The 24016-nt window shown below is 33.5% G+C and overlaps 1 protein-coding gene across 1 annotated transcript; it reads right to left on the bottom strand.

Moving 5' to 3' along the window:
• Positions 1-4001, bottom strand: LOC107904910 (GDSL esterase/lipase At1g29670). The gene is given in 5 exon segments (XM_041094526.1): positions 1-358; positions 429-675; positions 2402-2644; positions 3549-3730; positions 3733-4001. Coding segments are annotated over 5 exon segments (1128 nt in total). The 5' UTR covers positions 3953-4001; the 3' UTR covers positions 1-122.
• Between the last annotated feature and the right edge of the window lie 20015 nt (positions 4002-24016).

The following is a 24016-nucleotide window of genomic DNA, read 5'->3' as shown; positions in this document are numbered from 1 at the left end:
TTTTCAAGAGGAGCTTATTTTGACTTTATTCATGTTTGATTAAGGTCGAAAGATACAATCCCCACATGTAGAAGAAAGTTATGGAAAACGATATACATACATGTGAAGCTTGGAAATGTAACTTAAAGTTGGGCAAGTTGATTAACATTAATGGGATAAACTTCGGTTTTAAGATCAGAACTGAAAGCCTTGGTTGCTATTTCCACATTCACTTTTTCAGTGGGATGAAGCCCATCAAAAAACACATGAGCACTCCTGTCCATACATATCCTCCCACCTTTCTTGCATGAAACTCCATTGCCTGCTAATTGTGTCAATGGCACCACTTCACAACATGGATTGTTAGCATCTTTGAAACCTGTCAACACCATATCATCATATTTTAAATCAAACCGGTCCAGTCTCGTACTAAATTATCATTTTCTTACCTTTGGAACTAGGGTTTTGGATGATATCAGTTACAATATTGTAAGAGTTGACCAAAACAAGATTAGAAGTTGGCATGTCAGATTTAGCCGCATCTATTATTGATTTCAACCCGTCGTTGAAGAGAATCGCCGCCTGGTTCATAACTTCGATGCACCCATCTTTTCGCATTGCATTCAACATTGGAGAACATCCAAGCGGATATATTGACATCAATACAAACTTCCTTGCTCCTAATCTGTACAACTTCTGCAATAATCCAACAATTATCAGATTTAGTTAATTATATTTGTTATATTTGAGAGTATAAATTGTAATTACATAACTACATAAATTTAAATTATAAAAAAAATTCTCTAAACAAATAACAAAGCTTAAAAATCAAATCATTGTATGTAATATGTTAGTTTAAGAAAGTATTTGACAATATGACTATTAATAAATAACAATATTATATCTAATTTAATCTAATTACTCTAGCATTTATATTTGTTGAGTTATTTTCTCTCTGACATTATACATATACTCTTTGTCATTATTGATTGATCTTTGACAAAATATAATTAATTAATAGTAAACAGGATATACTCTAGATAAATATTTAGTAGGTCAAAATGTACGAAGTTATCTCTTGTTAATAAAATTTGAAGATTATTTAAATGAGATTAAAATATTATATCTCTTGTTTTTATACAATATAACATTTAGTTACATTTACAAATATAAAATATATGTCCTAAAAATTAAAATATTCTATCATTATTGTATAAAAACAACTTTTTAAATTTAAATCATGTACGGGTGCCAGGGGCGAAACTAGGGGGTTGGCAGGGGCCTCGACGCCCCTTAAAATGAAAAAATTTTCATTTAGGCCCTTTAAAATTTTTTAAATTTTAAACTAGTAAAGGTAAAATTTCACTTTACTCCCCTAAAAATATAAAAAATTGATTTAATCCTTTAAAAATTATAAGGATATAGGTTATTAAAATGTAATATTCCATTTTTGCTATCGTAAAAATTATAATATGATTTTGACCACCCTAAAAGAATTTTCTAGTTTCGCCCCCAACGAGTATACTTGAAAAGTCCTATGGTAATTGATTTTGATTGTAATTACTTGTAACTACTCACAGAATTACTTCAATTCTCAACCCCCATAAGAATTGAAGAGTGTAAATGAATCCATGAAACCTACTAATTTGAATAATTACTCAAATATGTCATACATTTATAATTACATGTAATTACACTCAAATTTAATTATTAGTTAATTTTCTTAAAATAATATATTTAATAAATAAAATATGACTTATTTAAACTAAACCACTCCGAAAATCAATTATCCAAACCTAAAAGTGATATTTAGGTTATCTGAACAAAAATATTGAAAAATAAGTTAAAAGTAAAAAAAGTTGGGCTTTTAAAAAAAGGTTATAGTATGCTATTATTTATTTTATATTATATGTATATATTGCATGGAAAACAAATATAAATACTTATAATAAATATATTGAAAAATAAGTTGTCTTTGTTTAGAAATTTAATAAATATTTTTTTTTAAATTGCTAAATATTAAAAAATAATATGAAAAGAATAAGGTAAAAAGATTTATCTGGTTCCTCTCGATTTCGAAATTGAACAAATTAGTCTCCTTAAAAAATTGAAACAATTTAATCTCTATCTATCTTGAAAGTTAGCAATGAAGGAAATTAATCATGACGTTAATTTCTTTTGTCAATTGTGTATGATTTTTTATTAGTATAATAATAAATTTAGCTCTCGATTTTTTATTAAATCATGACTAAATGTAAATTATGAAAAATATTAATGATGTGATTAAATATCTTTAGTTGCTTACTTTAGAAATTAATAGGGATTAATTTACTTTAATTTTTTTGAGATATCAAAAATGGAAAAAAACTAAAGAGAACCAATAGAAGCGTAAAAAGAAGAATAGAGGGAAAAAGGAATGCACCTTGAGTTGAAGGGAAAGAGAGGTGGTGAGATTGGCAGTGAAGGTTTCAAGGCTGACATTGTACTCCCCTTTTCTCGCAAAGTAGTTGAATAAATAGTCGTTGCCTCCCGTTCCCATTATGAACATGTACTTTTTCGTCGCTTTCCTATTCTCTCTTCTATTAACCCCCAATTGGTTTTTCACTTCCGGCAACGTCACCGTCTCGAAGTTCCTTATTTGTTGATTTAGGCTGATCACTTGCCCCTGCAATTTCCATTCCTCCTCAACTTATTTGCTATCATGCCACAAACTCTCAAGGGCTAAGGCAATTAATATAAAAGAACCAAAAACAAAACTTCATACTGTATTTTCAAGTGAATCATAATTAAAGTAATAAAATATTTGTATTCACATTAATTCATTCTAAAGTAACCCTTACTCTTATCTTTAAAAAAATCTCATATCATATTAGGTATTTAAGTAAAATCACACAATTTAATAAATATAACATGAATAATTTGTATATCTTAAAATTTTCTCCCTCTAATCTTTGGATAAAAAGATAAATACGATAATGTTTAATATAAACAAAAATATTATTATCAATCAAGTTTAGATTTAGTCAATATATATATTTAAAAAATTTAAATATAGAAATTTCTAATCAACAATTCTTTTTCCTGGTCAAAAAATGTGAATTCACGGGCAGGTAGTGGTGTGCGTACATCCAAAATTAGAAAATTCTTTTTTACTCTCAAAAATCTTAAAATTGGAAGTTAATGTTGACAAAATTATATTTTGGTTTTCAAGATTCAATCCTTTCAAAATTGATAAAATTATATTAATAAAATTATATTTTAATTTCTCAAAAAATTATAATTTAATTGTGTAATTTTTTTGCCCTTGTCTATATTTGACTATCCCAAAGTCTTCTTTCCAAAAAAAAAACGAGAAAACTATTCCAAAGTCAAGTTGAAATGTACACAAATATGGAAAAATTCTCTTGGCACAATTTTTTTTGCAAGATTGGGTTTGGGATTGAAGAAAGGAACTCTTGGGAGAAGACTATTTTAAAGAAAAAAACAGACAAGAGGATGAAGATATAGTGAATGTAAAACTGCAAGCGGTGCTTGGTGAAAAAGGTAGTAAAAAACAGAATATGTCTTACCGCTAGAAAACCAGTATCATCCAAAATACCAGAAGCACCAGAGGCAAAGTTGACACCATGAACCACTTTGCTTCCCTTTGTTGAAGGGTCAGAAAAGGGTGGGATAAGGCAGGGAAGCTTCAGCATTTCACCTAGTAAATCGATCACATTTTTTCCATTTGTAAATCGGCCAGATGGTCCTTTGGAAAGTCTATCCCATAGGGTAAGAAATCAGCTTTAGCCGTCGAGTTTTCAAGGTAGTTGTTGTTGCCATTGTCCACCAAAGAGCTCCCAAATACAAACATACCTTTTATCTCATCATCACTTCCATCCTCCCCTTTAGCTCTTATCCAATTGATTTGAGAGAAACAGAGCAAGAGTTGAAGGCATACAAGGATAAACCCTTTTCCTGCTTTTTTAGCCATTATTTTTCCCAGTATATAGGATTATTTGATTGCTATTTATGTGGAAAGGGAGGAGAGGGGCTTGCTATTTATAGAACAACAAAGATAGAGTCCTAATTATCCAGATGTTTGGTAATAATTACCAAGTATCAACTTCTCTAGATTCTCTAATCTATCTTTGTTTAACTTAGAATTATTATTAAAAAAATATTTTGGGTGTTATACATTTAGGCGGACCAACTCTTATAAAAGAAATTTTTGAAGTGTCGTTTTTGGGGATGCCAACCCGATCTTTTAATAACGAAAGGTATTATCTCTCACGGAAGGTTTTGTCTCTTACTCCGCGGAGAGCCATATACGATTCAAAGAGGGGAGCCAAAGTGATACTTTATACCAGGGGCGAAGCAAGAATAATTTTTTAAGGGGGCTGAATGAAGTTTTAATTTTTTATAGTATATATATTTATAATTTGTAAAGGATTAAATCGAATTTTTATAATTTTAGGGGGTCAAAGTGTAATTTTACCTTTACTAATTTAAAATTTTAAAAAATTTTAAAGAGCCTAAATAACATTTTTTTATTTTAGGGGGCCCCTTAGATTCGCCTCTGCCTTATACCCCAACAATTGACCTATATGGCATAGGTCAAGGGTTTGAATCCTAATAAGGGTGAGATGTTAATGTTGTGTCTTGGTGGATGGTCGTACGTCCACGTATGGTTGAGGTGCTTCTCTTCGTGAACTGTACAAGGCTCTTCGTAGAGTGGGAGAAAAAACCCTCTTTCGGAGGACAATACCTTTTGTTGTTGAGAAATTGAATCGACATACTTGAAGACGACACTTCAAATATTTCTCTCGAAAAATTCGACCCCTTTAACAAATAATATTTTAATAATGGATCTAAAGGAAGTCAACCAAATGTTTGGGCATTTAATTTCTTTTAACACCTTACTAAATGTAGTAATTTGAAATCATAAATATTTTATAATATTATATCAAATATAAGAATTTAAAATCAATGGTGACCATCATGGTAATCTTATATCACCAAAACATATAAAAATATCATCATTTAATGTATTAAAAAGATCGATAAAGTTTTGTTTTAGTACAGGCGATTAGTATTGCAGGGTTTAAAACAAGGCTTTGATATTAATCTTGGGATTGCGCTTTTACAGGTTTTCATAACTGGATTAATAACTTATCCACGAATAAATTGTGAGCCGATATATTCATTACAATATTATCACTATAAGATAGTATACCAACTAATTTTAAAAATGATGTCAAAGTCAGTCAATTTCCGAAACCTTTTTTAATTCTAAGTTGTATTTAAAATACACTTGCAAGCATTAATTAATATTATACCTTAGAAAATTACTTTTCATTCAATGCCCTCACATTCTCAACAAATTCAACTAAACACAATGCGTTGGTTCTAAAATTAATGTCAACATAAGATATTATTGAAAATTAGTATAAAATTATTTGAATACTTAATTCAATAATGTATGCATGATGCATTTATTATACAAAGTATTAGATTTTACACATATATATATATATATGTAAACTCGAACCCACGACCCGATTGTAATAATAGTAGTGGTGTCAACTGAGTTGAGGTTCAATTGGAAAAATATTAGATTTAACATATACCTATTTCATACATTAATATATGTTATACGCCCTACTGGCTTAAACACGTGGCACAACGAGAAGATACTTGTGAGGCGTTCGTAGATGAACCTCCTCCTTGCATCACTTGGCAAGTCCCCCATCTGAAGATGACCCGAGCGGTCCCCTATCTTACATTACCCGACTGGTCACATCTAGATACCTTGTCCTCTAACCATTTGCTTTTAGTGGGAACACACTCACATCCAAAAAGGGACCATTGAGGCATAACAACCTCATACTACCTTAGCAAGGAGAATGTTACACCAATACTAACATCGACGACAACCCAAGTCCAATCAATGGACAACTAGAGAGTTCCATATCATTTCCCTATAGCTTACAGAGGAGAGTTTGTCCCTCCCCATCCTTCAACGTGTTGCAGTGTTCATTCCAAGTCTCCAGCAGGGGTCAATATGATAAGGAAAACAACGATGAAACTAGATAGTTTGGATGTATAGTCTGAAGCTAAACTCCTCAAGGCTAAAGCAGCAAATCAAATTGGAATTGTCTAGTTATATGACAACGACCCGAAAAAGATCACATGGATAGATCACACAGATAGTTGTTAAGTTTCCTATTAGTGGAGTGTATGGATGTTTTTTTCCTGGTCAACAGTAGACATGCCAGGAATCCACTTGTCCATTATCAATCATTCTCTATGGGTGGATCTTAAAGCTAAGCCTGCAAAACAAAAGAATAAGAAATTCCCTATTGTAACAATCAACGCTACACGATAGGAAGTTAATAAATTGTTGGCTATAGGATTTATCCTAGAGGTCACGTATCCGGATTGAGTTTCGAATGTTGTGATGGTACCCATGCCAGTTAATAAGTGGCAAATATGTGTTGATTTCACCAATATCAATAAAGTCTACCCCAAAGCCAACTTTCCTCTTTCTTCCATTGATTGGCTGGTAGACGCTTCCATAGGGAATCAATATATGAGTTTTATGGATGCCTTTTTCTAGTACAATCAGATTTTTCTACTGAAGAAGACCAGGAGAAAGCAACTTTTTAAACCCTAAACCCTAAATCAGATTTTGCTACAAGGCCATGCTCTTTGGTCTTAAGAGTACGAGGGCCACATATAAATGATTGGTTAATAAAATTTTCAACAACTAGATTAGGAGATGCATAGAGGTTTGTGTTGATAGTGCAACAATCGAACAACATGTTGACAACCTATGGGAGATGTTCATAGTTATCCGAAGATATAACATGAAGTTAAATCCCACTAGGTGTACCTTTGGAGTTAGCACCGACAAGTTTCTAGGGTTTATGATGTGAAACTTGGGAAGCGAGGCTAATTGAGAAAAGATCAAGACCATTTTGTAGATGAACCCATTGGCCAGATAATATCCTTGAACTGGTGATGATGTGTTTAATGAAATGTTTTAGTGATTTATTCTAATTAATTTTGGACATAGATGCTACTAATTTGGCACTTTATTGACTATTTTTTATATAGGTACGACGCATGTTCGAAATTTTATAATACAAGCTTCAAACATGAATTTATCGTGGAATCGAGAAGTTGGCGTACAAGGCATTTTGAATTTAGGATTATTTTATTTTATTTTTTATTCTAGACATATCTCTTTTAGAGATTAATTAAGATTAGATTTATATTTAGGAGCAAGTGATAGCTTTTTACCTGGCTTCTATAATTTAGGGTTAAATATAAATTGGTCCCTGAACTTGTCCACTCTTCCCGGATTGGTACTAAAGGTCTTTTGTCCTAGATTGGTACCCAAACTTTTTTTCTGTCAACTAAATTGGTAAGTTTTTTAACACCTTTAAGTCTGACACAAGTGGCAGCACCAGACAACAACACGTGTCATTGTGACATCATGATAATGTCATAATTTAAAATATATACTAAAAATTAATAAAGAAAGTTTAAATTTCATAATTTAAATTTTTTTTTAAAATTTTACAAGTCTAAAAGAATATAAAAATGATAAACTAAAAAAATCTTTATCAGATTTTCTAAATATCTCCATGAAATTGTTCTAATGCTTGCATTGTCTTTCATCTTATGCTTCCATTTCTTTGTCTTTTTTATCGATTTTATTTTCATTGAAGGTTTCTTTTTCACGTTAAAGGAAACCATGTTCTGAAAATTTATGAGATTTTACAAATAAATTTGAAGAACATTCATCAATAACCCAGTAATACCTTAATTCAAGATAATAGACAAACATTCAGAAAATTAATATTAACTAGTTTTTTATGCAAAAAAAAGCAATGTTGATTCAAGATAACAGACAGACACAAATTCAAAAATATGTTGAAAACTTAGTAATATTACATCCGCTTGCTAAGAATTTGAAATGGATATTCAACGAAACTAAACAGAATATGAAGAAGCAAAAAAAAAACTCAAATTTGAAATTGTGAAAAAAACCCAAATTTGCAACAATTTTGTTTACTTACAACAAACTACAACAATGGGATCTAAGGTACTTGAACCATCAACTCCTAAGCTCCATCAATCAACCATTTAATCCTTCATAACACCAAGACCCTCAAACCCCATAGCTAGAGAAAATGATTCGGCAAAGGGTCAAATACCGACCACCACGGTTGTGACAACCAACCCATTTGAGTGATGAAGCCCATTTGAAATATCTGAGCGATGAAGAAGTTCATCATACCAAGGAGAAGTTATGGTCAAAGTTACAAGATGGTTCAACGGTCAGATCTTTAGATTGATGTTAGAGAAGTTCAAAAGTTGAAGGCATTTTTGTGGCTTTTGGGAAATTTTCCAAGAAATCTAATTGGAGCATTCAAAAGAGGGAATGGAGAGCAACAATTAGGTGCCACTTTCAGGCCAAAAAAGCGGTCAATCAAAATGGTGTAGGCTAGGTCCTGGCGAGGGTTGAGGGAGGAAAAAGGAGAAAAGAAGAAGATGAGGAGAAATGGGGAAAGGAAAGAAATAAGAAAAGAAACGGGGCAGTATATTTTTATTATCTTTGTATATATTTTTAAATTTCTTAATAATTTTTAATTTAATTTTTAGATGATTGGCATCATCATGATATCACTAATAACACGTGTCATTGTATGGTGTTGCCACTTGTTCAAGACTTAACAGTGTTAAAAAGAAGTACCAAACTAGTTGACAGAGAAAAAGTTTGGGTACCAATCTGGGACAAGAAAACCTTAAGCACCAATTTGAGAGAAGTGGACAAGTTCAGGTACCAATTTTATATTTAACCTTATATTTTATCTTCACATTCATTTTAAGATTTTATTTTGAATATTTTTATTTGGCTTCAAAATTAAGGAGGCGATAAACTATTAGAGAGAGGTAATAATAATAATAATAATAATAATATATTATATATGTGTAGGCATAAGTTTGGTAGTTAATATTATGTTAGGTTATTATATATATAGGAGTAGGTATAAGTTTGGGGGAGTTAATATTATGTTAGGTTATCATCATCATTACCATCATATAGGTGTAAGTGTAAGTTTGAGGGGAGGCACTACAACCACCAAGACATTATTGTTAACTTTATTTTATATTATTTTAATAAAGTTTCTCTTTTAGTTATCTTTTTCTTTTTCTTCTTCTTCAATTTATGAACAGTTTGATTTAATCTAACTTTAGGTTGATAATTAATTCAAGAGAGAACCATGAACTTATAATCATACCCAAAGTCTTTCATTTCGGTATTCTTTATTTTCCTGATTTAGGAGATAGGCTTAGTTGTCTCACAGAGTCGTAACAACATCAAGCCAAAAATGGCTTGTTGATTTGGTGTTGTACGATATATACTTAGAAGAACCGATATGATTTGTAATTGTCATAATCGATTTACCGAAGAAAAAATTGATGTGACCAATTGAGTGAGTAGTTGGATCCGTCAAGGGAAGTAACCATCGAGTTTAAATAACTTGTTGGGTCCTTCTAGAACCAGCTACATACCAACGGTTGGTGAACAAGCTATTTTAGAACCAAATAGGGAGATCGATAAAAATGTAAGTGTGATATACTAGTCAAAAGTGCTACCATGGAAAAAACATATAAATGACCTTTGAGAGGTAGTCACAGTATTGTGCAAATACAACATAAAGCTCAATCCAAGTAAATGTACCTTTGGAGTCAGCACCGAGAAGTTTTTAGGTTTCATGATATCCGACGGAGGGATTGAAGCCAACATGTAGAAAATCAAGGCAATCCTTAAAATGAATCCTCCCTAGAAACCAAGGAAATTCAACGGCCAGCTGGGTAGATAGTAATGCTGAATCGATTTGTCTCAAATATGGTCAATAGATGCCTTCCATTTTTCAAGGCTTTGAATGGTCATTTCCAATGGACAGAAAGATGTTACCAATCTTTTGAGCAACTTAAACAGGACTAAAGTACATTTCTACTCCTAGAATCTCCCTCACATGGAAACTTATTTGTATGTTTATTTCATTGTATCTGATGAAACATTTGTAATAGTATTGGTCAAAGAAGATGAAATACAATAACATCTAGTTTACTATGTCAGCATGGTCCTGCAATATGGATAACTGAATTAATCTTCAGTGGAGAAAATTGTTTTTACTTTGATAGTGGTGTAAGGAAGCTCTATCCCTATTTACAAGTTCATCCCATTATATTATTTTATCAAATGAACCACTTAGATATATTTTGGGAAAAGTTGACATCTCTAGAAGGATGATGAAATGGAGTGTTTAGTTGAGTGAATTTGGTTTAGATCACCACAAAAGGCAGTCAAAGCCTAGGCCTTGGCAGACTTTGTAGACGAATGTTTTCCTGACCTTTTGAAAATTTTGAAGAAAACAACCCCACCAACAATCTAACAAAAAGTCCTTAAGAATCTGTCAAAAAAAACTTCTTAAGAAGTTCCTTCCACAACTCTCCTTTTACCGCAAAAAAAGCCTTAGGTGCTTTACGTTGATGGCTTCACAGTAAAATGAGGATTCGAGACTAGAGTTTTGCTAATTGGTCTCGAGAGGGAAGAAAGGCAGTATAGTTCATCTTTTGCTTTTCACACCTTCTATAATATCATCGAGTATGAAGCTCTAATTGTATGATTAGAACTAGCCTAGAAGTTGAGCATCCAAAACCTTCAAGTCCATACAAATTCCTCGGTGGTTGCAAAGTAAATCCAGGAAGAGTATGAGGTCAAAGAGCCAACCCTAGCCAAATACTACCCTCTGGAGATGACCCTGTTGAAAAAGTTCCCTAAAGTTCAAGTGAATTAAATTCTTAATACAAAGAATGCTAGAATCGACACCCTATCAAAGCTAGTTGCCACCATTAACATTATTGAGAGAATTCGGTTAGAACATAAAGAGTATCCAAGTTATAAAGAAATAAGGCAAGTTCTCACCATTGATCTAAATTATTCTTGGGTCACCTCCATCTAGAGTTTCCTATCAGGAGAAAAGATACTTGAAGATCAGAAAGAATATAATGAGATTACACGAGTTGCCTCTCGCTACACTTTGATTGATGTAGTTTTGCATAAGAAGGGTTTCTTTTGGCCACTTCTTAAATGTTTGAGACCATCCAAAGTGAAATATGTCCTAGTAGAGGTGTATGAAGGAATATATGGGCACCATCTAGGTGAAAAGGCCCTCACACAACAAATCCAGCAACAATGGTATTATTGGCCTTTGATGCAGAATGATGCAATAGAGTATGTGGCCAAGTGCAAACCCTGCTAAAAGGTTTCACCAATACCTCGACAACCAATAAAACCTCTTCACTACAACTCTAGCCATTGGCCTTTCGACACTTGGGGAATATATATTATTGGCTCATTCCCACTTATGTAGTATAAAAGAAATATATTGTGGTGGTCGTAAAATACTTCACCAAGTGGATGGAAGAAAAAGCTTTAGCCATCATCATTGATAAGAAAATAGAAAGTTTTGTGTGGAAGGTCATTATTTATTGATGTGAGATCCTATGCTTGATAATCGTAAACAACGAGACCCAACTTCAAGGGAATTTTGAGGATTTTCATAGGAATCTTCACATTTCCTTAGCTCATAACTCGGTCAAAAAACTATAGACAAATGGTCAAGTTGAAGCTACCAATAAAAAGACTCTTTGAATGATTTTGCATTCCAGAATTGGGGAAACTCCTTTCAACCTTATGTTCGGGGTTGAAGCAGTAATACTAACAGAGATTGGCCTCAACACTCTTCGTGTGTTAAATTATACCTTTCAAGGCAATGAGATAATACTCCATGAGAACTTGAACTTCTTAGAAAAAACTAGAAATTGAGCAGCCTTTCGCTTAGGAATTAGAGCTCGGGAAGAGGCCAAGCTGTTATCGAGCAACCTTTCCCTTGGACCATATTGGGTAGCAGTAGTTATCGGATTCAAAACATATCGGCCAGAGTGAATGGTTGAAAAAGTTATACCATGGACTTGGAATGTTCGTATCCTACAAAGATTCTATGTATAAATGACATGTATGTAGTATTAAATTGTAAGTTATTTTTGCTATTTTCCTCTATTATAATTTTTAATAACATGAATAAAATTAAGCATCTTGTCATTTATATATCTTTCATACATCATTAAGCATCTGCATCCTCTTGTAAGCCTTCCCCCATGCGTGGAAACATGACTCTTTATAGGTTTTTACAACACAAAGCTATTGAGCAAGTTATCTTTATCACAAGTAACGCATCAAAGTTCCAAAAATAATATATTGACAAGGTTATTCAAAGAATCTTACTCAATACAAGTAATTGCAACAAGTTTTGATCAAAAAATGATGATAAACAATATAAGACCTTCCAAACAATTATCTTCAGATTTTTCAAGTTTTATTAAGTCAAAAGGTTTACAAGTTTTTATTAAGTGAATTTACAAGTCTATGTCAAGCCAGCAATGTAAAATTTAAATGGCGAAAGGTTGCAATTATCTCCAGTTTACTTAAACCAAGATACTTTGTTACAAATAAATAGAACAAAGAAGCGAAAAGAAAATAAAGCAATACGAAATTTTGGCGAAGTCGAAGTCCATCGCTTCAAAATCTTCTCCCAAAAAAGGTGTCAAGATTATTTGGCAAAAATCAAAAGGACCATAAACAACTTGCAAGGAAGACATTGATTAAAATATTTATTTTGAATTTAATCCTACTGTAAACAGGGGTATCAAATTAAGAAACTTTTAGTTTATAAAGGCTTATAATGAATTATTAAATCTTGTGTACCAATGAATAGATAAGTTGAATTACAATTCTGGTTTCGTTACGTTTGAGCTAGATAGTATAGGTGGGGAAAAACATGATTATAGCTTTAATATTTTCTATTGATTGTTGAAATTGGTGAATGGAAGTGAGAGGAGTATAAGTAGGAGAACCGGTGATGCTATTTTTTTCATTCTCTTATTCTGGCTTTCATCTTTTTCATTTCATGTTCTTTTTTGAAATCGTTAGGAGCACTAGTAAGGAAGTAAGGAGTGATATTCATAAGGAGAAAATGAGTGTATTAACTTGAGCATTTAGGAATCTAGTAGGCTGGTAATTTTTCCAACCCTTCTGTACCTTTTGGTTGAAGGAAAGAGGAAAGAAACTTGTGAGTTATAGTAAAATTCATGTTTTTGGATAGTAAAATCTTAGATAGTTTATTATTATTGCATATTAATGGATTCTGATTGTCTTACTTATGAATGCTATCATTTTTTATTGTCGAATGGTTATTTTGTTTAGCTGACCAAGAAAGAGGAGGCTTGAGTGACAAAGGAAGGGCTAAGTAGGTCCAGGGTTTTGGCATTCGGGTGTTTTACAGGTGAGTTTCTGAACTCCAACTTTTATTTTTTATTCTGCATGTTACAAGACTGTGATAGTTAGGTTATGTTTTGCTTGAAAATTTTGCTATATAAGTTGAAGATGATGAACTTTCTTTTTGATGTGTGAAAGTGTCGTCAATGTTGTTTTGTTTGAGTGTGAATGCGAAGTCTAAATTGACTATTTCTTGTGTCTAATTGTTGTCCACTTGAGCAGTTGAATGTGATATAACATGCAAACCTTATATCGTGGAGGTATTGATCGGTAGTGAATTATTGTTTTGTTGTGAGTCTATAGTTATTAATTGATGTGGCCAGATGGTATATGAATTGCTCTTGTATTGGTGAACCGTAAAACTCGAAATAAAATTCATGTTAATGTAGAAATGTGTATGTCTTCTTGATATTAAATATTGTGTCAAGAATTATGATAGGTTATGAAATATTAGCGTTGTGGCGGGACGTTAAATGAAAAAAGTATCGATGTTGTGGTGGGATTTCAATTGAAAGAAGTATTGATGTTTTGGCATGACGTTTATTGAAGTAGGACTGGCATTGTGGAGGTACTTGTCTTCAATATTACAAGGTATGATAGTCCACGGGGACTTTTCCTCATGTTTGCAAGTTATAACAATTCGGAAAGACCTTTCCATAAGTTTTCAATATATCACAGTCCATAGAACTTGTTCTCAAGTTAAAAGTTATGATTGTTCGTAGGATTTATCTTCAAGCGTACAAGTATTTATATGCACATATGAGAATCCCACAAGCATGGGTCCATAAGAATTATCCATAAAAAAAGAATTCGTGTATACAAGTCCACTAAGTATGTAATTGCAAGTTTCAGTTTTCCAAATGTGAATTTGCACGTGTGGGTCCGCAAAGATCATCATTCAAAAAAGAGTCCTCATGGATTATCATCAAAGTATGAGTTCGCGGGATCATCCGTAAGCATGAGTTTGTAAGGAATATTTTTCAAGCATGGGTTTGTAAGGACTCTATTACAAGCTAAGGCAATATGTAGGACTTGTCCTCAAGCCCCTAGCTAAGTTAGTCCACTAATACTTTGCTATATGAGAGTTAGCATAAATAAGTCCACCAAATCCAAGCCCGCGTGAACAAATTCGCCCAGTACAAGTCTGCGGGTCTAAGTCCTCCAAACACAAATCCATGAGGAATATCCATCAAGTGTGAGTCTGCAAGGACTATCTGTAGGTATGAATTCATATATGCGGGCTAAAGTATGAATCCGTAGGCACAAGTCTACAGGTATGAGTTCGCGGATATGAAGTCATAAGTATGAATTCACATGCATGTGATTGGTGTGGAGGCCAAGTATGTTTTCGCAAAGATTTTACACTTTGTATAAGTTTGCAGGGGTAAATCCACCTAGACCTTCCATAACACATATGTTCGCAGAGGGTGAAGGCGAGCTGTTTATATGAGCGAGTGTATTGTATGCGTGTTGCATATATTTATACTTGAACTATTTAATGTATTAGTTGTCTTTATCGTGAACTATATTCCACGCGAGTCGTATATGTGGGTGAGAAAACGCCATGTGAACTCACTAAGTTCATCTTAAACTTACCATGTTTCTTGATTTTTTTCCAAGTAAAAAAAATCTATTTTGAACTTTGGGGGAGGGACTAAGCCAAAATCTGTTGTTTTTAATGTGAGCCAAGCAACTTTTAGGGTTTTAACATGTACATAATGGGGTGACCTATACGTTTAGCTCATGAGGTTGGAAATTTTGAAAGACTTGTTTCAACTATGATGTGTATGTAATTAATATTGTGCACATGAATGAGGAGATATTTATAAGAATAATATTCATTTTGGTTTGAAGCGTTGTGAACAACACACAAAGTGATAAATGATCTAAAACTCAAGCAATAAGTACACCAAGTCTAAATTCTAGTAAAGTAGTATCCCGGCATGGTCAATCGTTTGACTAATCGACTTGGGGTGTTACAAGGGTGAAAGAAACTTCATTAGTGGCACGAGATTCCTTTTCCTTCGCTAGCTCAGTTGTGAAGCTTCTAGTTGGTTATTTTTGTCTTCAAGCTCCTTGCTATTCTCCTTCAAATGTTGTTCGAGTGCTTCAATCTTCTTCTTTATCTAACTTTTTAAAGCTCACACCTCTTCAATCATACGTTTAATTTGCTCCTTCAGATTGTAGGCTCTTTTATTGGCTTCAGTAATATCCTTTTTCTTTTCTTTTTTAGAGGACTAGGTTGTAACACCCCTCATCTGATCCAATAACAAATCCGAGCAAAAAAAATGTTATGTAACACCCAAAAAATGTGAATGTCTAATTGTTGAATTCTGTCATAATTAAGTTTTTGTATCTGTGGCTAAGTGCTCTGTTTGCGTGATTGAGGTCAGGGGTTCAAGTCGTATCTTTGGAAAGTTTTGCTATTTTATTATAAGTTAACCTTAATCCTTGAACCATCAACATGAGTTTAATTCTATGTGAATTAGTACTAATAATGAGCTTGTTGGTTCACTAGTTAAGCATCTGTATACCTATTGGTCATGTGTTCGAGTCGTTTTGTATGCGTTAAAGGACTATGTTTATATGACTTGAGAAAGTGTTAGTTTTTTGGTTAATTTTAAAATCTTTATACATTTTTTCCTTTTTCTTTCTTCTTTCCCTACCGTCATTTCTTTTCTTTTCTGTTTACTCCTCTTTTCTTTTTTTCCTTTTTGCTTGCCTCATGAATTGTTATCGAGTTGATTTGGAAGTTATACTTTATCATTGTGTCATTTGGAAGGTAAATTTGTAAGTTCAGTTCTTGGAATTTGTTAACATTTGTTGTTTTTCATCCCTGTCGAAAACGTAGGTTATCTAAATATCTTGCTTGAATTCTCTGTTTATGTGTACGATTGGCACTCTCTAAAAGAAGGCCTCGAGGATGAAGACTCGCCAACCATATTAGGTCCATAAATTTCTGAGTCTTGCACAGGTAATCACCATTTTGAGTTTGGGGAGTTTTAGTGTTAAAGTTTTCAACTTCATTCGGTTTCTGAGAGATTATTCTAGCAATACGCAAGAGATTGTTTGTTTAATTGGTCTTTGGTTTATCGTTTTAGGTTCTGGACTCATTCGTATTGCTTTTACGTCAAATATGTACCGGGTGCATACCGAAAACCTGTCAACGCTACACGGACGTGTGCCAAGCATTATGGTAGGCCGTGTCACGCTGATATTTCTTGGGCCACCTTGTCACATGCTAGCTTCAAAGCCAGCATGGGATCCATAGGGCCTACATAAACATTCAACATTAGCCAAAATAAACACAATTTAACTAAACAAAAAAGTTTATAGAAATTACCCAAGGTAACAACAACTGCAAAAGGAAGCACCATGGTAGGAAGCGTAGGAGAGATCTCTTCAACAAAAGGATCAATGCCCGCAGTACCAATGATCTAAGCAAGAGACCCACCCGAAGCGAAAAGGATAGCACCTAAACTGGCAGTTATAATTAGTGAGAGGGTAAAGGTGTTACCACCTACATCGTCTTAATGACCAAGCTCAACGGTCAGATACTCAATACGAGAAAAAGAAACTTCCTGTTGCTGATCCTCATCATTAGTTGCCTCAGAAGGAGCTCACTTCCTTTTTTTTGTTGGCCAGCCTCTTTTAGGAAAAAAGGGACGTTGATGCTCCCTGAAGCATACTTTTTGGCACAACATTGGCCTTGTGTTGAGTAATCTTATTGTCCATGTTTGACCTTGCACAAACAAAAAAGTCAGAAATTAGCAATTTAATGAGGATAAAAAATGAGAAGATCTCTTACGAAGTTTTCTTTGCAATCGAGCAAGAGGAAAATAAAATATGCATTCTCTAATAACTTCTCAATCCAATCTCAAGTGGTCTCGTAAAGACCTCTACTTGGGGGTCGAGAGGTAAAGGATCCACCACTGCTAATCCAAGCACAAACCATTTTCGAACAAGATGAGCCCCTATAGTTACCAAATGATTCCAAGGTTCTGGGGCCCTCCCCGTTAACATTTGAACAATGAGAGAACTTCAATTGAAAGGATATGATTCAGCTTATAGTTGCCAATGATCTCCCTGATTAACCCTTCCACAAGATTTGCTTTAGTGTACCCACAACCACCCGTATCGAATAAGCAGTACTTGAAAACCTTCCAGATAGTGATGTCTCGAGGAATGACAAGCAAACTCACTCGGTCAATGATCTTAAATTGCTCTTGAGCCTTAAGATCTTCAGCTAGAGAAAGCTTGAAGTTGCATATATCCCTAAAGGCCAAAACCCACTTGGTAGGAAAATTAAAGTCATCCCCAAAGTTCAACTGAATAGAAACATATTTGCAATGATCAATCTCGATGTTGTTGGTCTTTTCGTGCAAGATATTTTTTAACTAGAGGATTCCTTACCAACAACAAAACCATAATAAATCTGATTACTTCTTTTTGGTTCCCCTTGGATAGTTTATAAAAGTTCTAAAAAAATTAAAGCTTCGAGTTTTTCCTATTTTCTTGTCAGAAAATGATAAATCCAGTCAATATCCACCAAGAAGTCCTACATGGAGCTATTCGATAAAAATTTAACACCTCTTATGCAACAGGATGCAACTAAAGGGTAAAGTCTTCCTCTAAGGAATGTAAATAAAGGAGAAAACTAGGAGGATCCTTGTAAGTCTCATTCCCATTGTACTTTCCTTCAACCTAAGAAATGTTGTATTTGTCCATTTTGTTACAAAGCAATTGGACTTGTAGCAATACCATAGATTCCTCCAGCATGATGGTGCATCAAAAACATCTATTAACAATAACCTCCCACTTTGTTTGTAGGAGTTTCTCTTCTTCACCACCGTGAGCACCCTTGGAAAACCCTGCCTCATCCCCACAGTTTTTTGTCACCGAAGAACCAAAAACCTCCGTTAAACTCGACTGAGTCTAAATAGAAGACATTGCGATAAACAAAAAACATAAAAACCAAGAAAATGAATATTCTTACCCTAAAAATAAACTTGAAGAAGATGAGAAAAACAATAACACGAAATCAAGAAGACTTGAACAAAAGAAAACAAAAAAGAAAGCAAAGCAACAAAATACTAATACAAGAAACAAATGGTTAAAGAAGAAATAAAAGGGATTTTATAGAATTTATTACCCAAACGGTGTATTTCAAGTGAAATAAATAATATCACAGCAACATCCAATGCTGAGGTCGAATGGGACATTTTAGGTGAAGCACCATCATTGGTACCAGTTTCCAAGCGTCATCGTTAGGTCCCAAATTAAATTTCCCTGAATGTACTTATATCCTTCCAAAAGGCTTATGCAACACATAAACTTTTTTTTATGATTAATATGCCAAAAGTTGACCCCTTTCAAATGATAAATGAAAACAACCAAACATTTAAGCATGAGCAATTAAAATTGTTTCACAGAAAGATACGTAAAGTGTTTCACAACATAAAGGACGGTCCAAAGATAGAAAACACCTTCCAAAAATCATATTCCGTCAATGCAATTTCATGTTACTAGCAAATGTGATTAAATAAAAAAAAGGCAAAGATACAAAAGAAAAGAATATCATATGTATTTTATTAAAATTAGATAGTATGCAAAGAACAAATTATAAACAACTATACAAAGAAGATTTTATACAAGTTTATTCTACAGTATGACCTTTTCCCTTGTTATGGGAAGTATTGGGACCTATGGAACCCTTCCCTTTGTCACGAAAGGCATTAGGACCAATGTCATCATCACCAAAAGAGCCAAAAGTAACCTCATTGGCAACACAATTTGTAGTTGTCTTCTTGGATAGTCCTGTTTGAGTTGCAATATCGTTAGGGTGAAGAAATATATTCCAGTTAGAGCACAAACTATAGTACACTTGCCTTTCGAAATAATTACGAAACTTCTCTTATTTAGGTCTGTAAGGGAAGTATACGTCAAAACCAAGATGATGACTATCTTGAAGCATGTCAAAAATAAGGTTGGAAGTTCAACACAACAAGGTTCAGCGGATCAAAAGATGTTTGCATAGCGGTAAGTACCCTTTCCACTATATCTATAACTTTTTTATCTTAACCTACTTCTCCACCTCCTCTTTCTGGTGAACCCTTTCTTCCCTCAAAGACTGAGTCTGCATTTCCAACCCTCCATTGAAAACGTTAAAATGTGCCTCTAACAAATAAGTCATTCTTTCTTACTTATGAATTCGCCATGTCTTGATTCGTGAAAGGGATATGCATATAATATGCCTTCTGGATTTGATGTGAAAGGGGAATGTATATGATGCTATGGGTATAGTCCCGTTGTTTCGAAAACCATCCACCATGTCTTAAGTCGTGCACTCGCAAACACTTTTCTCCCCAAGACAATGCTTTAAGACACCTCTCAAAGTGATTTTAAGAGAGACCACCAATATCCCTTTTTAGTTTATCATCTTAAATTGGCCGGAACCCCTAAGAATGTCATATAAATATGGACGATAGTAGCATTTTCTCATAGAGGGTCGTGTTCGTTCGGTGGAAAAGTTGAATATCCTACCAAATTTCAAGTCTACAATGATATACTTGCTATAGTTAACATTCATTGCTATTGACTCACCATAAAAAAAGTTTTTTGTCTAAGGAGAACTTGCTCGAAGGGAAAACTCAAATAACTCGAAAGTCTGTCTCCATTCAGTTCTCATAGAAAGTACATATATTGAAACATCAAATTGAAATGATATATGCCCTTCTTGGAAAACATGATGAAAAATCCAACAAAAAGTCACCCAAAAAGACTTTTCAATTGCTTTGGTGCTATGTCATAGCCATACAAGACATACTAGATGAAATTCGGGAATGGAAGAGTAAAACCGCATTTAAAAGAAACAATGGAAGGTAAAATATTGCTCTTCTACCAATAGAGTCTAGGCCAAACACTTTGCAGACATGATGCGACCCTTTAGGGATACTAAATTTGTACTTGTGATATTTCGCAAGTAAATCACGTCATAATATAAGGCCTTTCATATCTAGATGGGTCATAGAACATTGGTAACTAAGGTTAATAATAGGCTCATTAATGCGGTCGTTGAAAGCACCAAAAATATCTTATCCTTAATAATGAAAAAGAATAGTAAAAGGGAAGTAGGGTCAAATCCTCAGGGACTAGATTTGCACAATATCTTGTTCCATGGAATCCCAGGCAGAGTCTTGCCCAAGACAACCTGTGTTCCTGAAAAAAATAAAAAAAATAACAGAATTAAAGGTTTGGATCTGGAAACGAAGAATAAAATAAAAACAGAATTAAGAATATTGAATCGAAAATTTGAGAAATTAAAAATAGAGTTGAGAGAAAAGAAATTCTTATGGGAGATTCCAGCCTCCAGTTGTCTCGTTCTGCATTGGGTTCAATCCTCAGCTTTTAGATGATCCTTCCCAAACGGAATAAGCCAGTTATAGTGGAAGAGGACGTCTACAACCACCAGCTCCAATGATTTAGACTTACGATGTGGTGGAACCTGACTCTAGCCAACAATCGCTTCTGTGGGATCGTCTTATGCTAGATCAACGCTTCTCAATGGTGAATCCCACGCTATTTTGTCTCTTGGGCTCGCCAACCTCTGACGCAGTAAGCTAACGAACTAACTGTGCAACCTTCCCAAAACATACAAAGCGGCCCGCCTTTGCATATGTTGAAAAGCTTACTTCTTAAGGGACATGGAAGGAAGCGTCAGCCCCGTAGTGTGGAGAAATGATGAATACTCGTTGATAAGGCTAAGTACAGATTCTAAGCCTGAAAAACCCTTTTTGGGGAATATCGACAACCTTCGGCTAGATGGGTTTAGTGGCTCATGGTTGTGCTAGAAAAGAAAATAAATAAAATAAAAATAAATATTTTATTAAAAAGAAATATGAGAAGAACAAAAGCCTAAACTTTTGGGGAGAGAGTGTTTACAGAAAAATATGGGATCCCCTTTTGAGTCACTTCACCCCATATTTATAGTGCTAGGGGAGATATTCTAATCCTACTTAAATTCCTAAAAGATAAATACATTTAATTGAAGATAAATAAAGATAAAATAAAATCCTAAAAATAATCCTTAATAATTATCTCAATATTAATTATCCTAAAATAATTAAAATAGAGTTTAATAGAATAAAATCTCTTCTTTTTGCATTTCAACCCTTGTGTCCTCCATGCTTGCACTTTTGGCACCAACTTTTCCTTGTGTCGCACATTGGCCCATTTTATCTCTAAATTCACGCTTTTGGCCCTTAATTTTTCTTTTGCCTCAAATTTAGTCCCTATGAGATAAAAGATCATAAATAGCTCAAATTAGCAGGATCATACTCAGAATAAATACTTAATTAATACATAAAAATACGTTATTCTAGAGTGTTATCACTCATCACTCCTCTTTAGGACTTCGTTGCAATAGCTTGATCAAACTTTGTCAACATTATTTTCTAGCTCTTTACCATCTCCCTCAGTGGAACACAACTAGTACAACTACTGCCTCTTCTGTAAGATTTACCAGATCTTTTGTCTTCCCTAGCCAATTTTTTTAGAAAAAATGTTAAAAATAAATTTGATAACAACAAAGAATAAGAACCGCAAAGCGAATCAAATCGGAAAAAACTCTAAAAATGAAGAAATCGTCTTAGAAAACCAATGACTAGAAAATTGCTAATGATAGTTGCAGAAATTCCAAAAAGAAAATGAGGCAAAACAACTTCGAAGAAGAAAACTTAGAATATATAGGTCTATTTCCCCAAACACACCTTTTCGAAGGGCAAGCAACATCCAATGACATCTTGCCACTTGTTTCAAAAATTTGTTATTCATCATTATTTCACCATAAAACTAAGTCACCATTCAAAGTAACCTATAATACAGAAAGTTAATGAATCAAAGCATTTCGAGAAAAGCCATTTTATAACCCTTCTCTTAACTCGAATGGGGGATATTATTGTACCCTCATCTGTGTCATAACATGTGGCAGGTGAAAAGGATGCCCAAATAGTAAGACAATTGCCAATAAGTCTAATGGTCATCCGCAAGCCTATTTCCAAGATAACCATCTGAACAAGCACATACCATCCATCGTCCAGGTCCCAAAACTTTATCTGGAACATGAAGTTATTGGTCACCAAATACTCGTGGGTTCAACTACTCCATACTAGTAAGTCAGAATAAATGATAGGATTTGTCCCATTAAATACATCTTCGTTCCATAGAAGACATCCACCCTACGCGTTCTGTAATGATGGCTCAATGGTAAGTCCAACACATTGACGTGACTTTACATGGAACCCTCGCCTATAAATACTTTCAGGAACAATGAAGAAATGATCGTCTCTCCAAGTTATCAAGCTTACATTCTGATAGCTCACCTTCAACCCTTAGCCTTCATACTCTCATTACCTTCACTCTTTACAACTTTTCGATCTCTACTTCGACTGAGTGAACTGGCCTTCGTAGCAACCACTACTACCTCCTTGTTGTATCACTGTATCAACTATTATATAAATTTCGTATACTATATATTTAAATTGTATTTAACCCTAGTATCAGGCCCATTGGTCAAAAAGGTGTTAGTCCGTTCCCAAGGGTTTGATATGTAGGTTCACCCATGCATAGTAGTGTACTGTATGTGTGTGGATGTTTGTACTTGAATGGGATTAAAAAAAGATAAAATATGTTGTTAGTCATTGTACTTTGACAAAATTTAAGATTGTCCTTATGCTTAAAAAATTAAAAATTAAGTCCTTTTATATTTTTAATTTAAAAATATCAATTCGCTCATTAGCATTGTTAGTATTTCTCGTCAAAAATTTTCAACCTGGCATGTGGATTAGTGTAACAGCCCGATTTTTAGTGGTGACGGTATAATGGTTTTGGGACCACAAATTTCTATTGCATTAACTCATAAATATTATTTTTAGAATAGTCATATTAAAATTTTGTTAAGAAATACTAGTTTTTAGTTAGTTAATTAAATAAAATGGACTAAATTGAAAAATATGAAAAAATTGCTAATTATAGCAATTAGGTGATGAAATGGTGTAATTATTAATTGATGGATAAGGACAAAATAATAAAATTATAATGGCAAACTTATAATTTAGTTGAAATTAAAACAAAACTAAGTAAGAAGAAATAGGTTTTCTTCTTCATTTTCTTCTTTCGTCACTGTCGAAACACCATATAAATAGCTTGGAGAATCGGTTGAGCATAGGAGCTTCCATGTGAGTTCAATTTTTACCCGTTTCTTGTAATTTTTATATTTTTTATATCGTTGCAATTAGGTCCAACTAACCCGTACCTTCGTTTTTGATTCTGTTAAAAATTTTGGAAGTTTCCATTGATAAATATTATATTTTTTATGAATAACATAGATTTGGAGCTGTGATTGTGTTGTGTGATGATTTTGTAAATTGATTTTTGTTAAATATTGATTTTAGGATAAAATTGTGAAAATGTCAAAATATTAGGGTTTGACAGTAAATTTTAGGTTTATTAGGGGCTGCATGAAGGCCTAGAATATTTGGATAGATTATTTATTTGAGAAAATTAGTTAATTTGATAGATTAACTAATTAAGGGATTAAATTGTAAAAATTGTAAAAGTTTAGGGTAATTGTGTAAATTC

This window comes from Gossypium hirsutum, chromosome D05, assembly GCF_007990345.1.
Source record: "Gossypium hirsutum isolate 1008001.06 chromosome D05, Gossypium_hirsutum_v2.1, whole genome shotgun sequence".
In the NCBI taxonomy this organism is placed as follows: Eukaryota; Viridiplantae; Streptophyta; class Magnoliopsida; order Malvales; family Malvaceae; genus Gossypium; species Gossypium hirsutum.
This window is presented reverse-complemented; position numbering and strand designations above follow the sequence as displayed.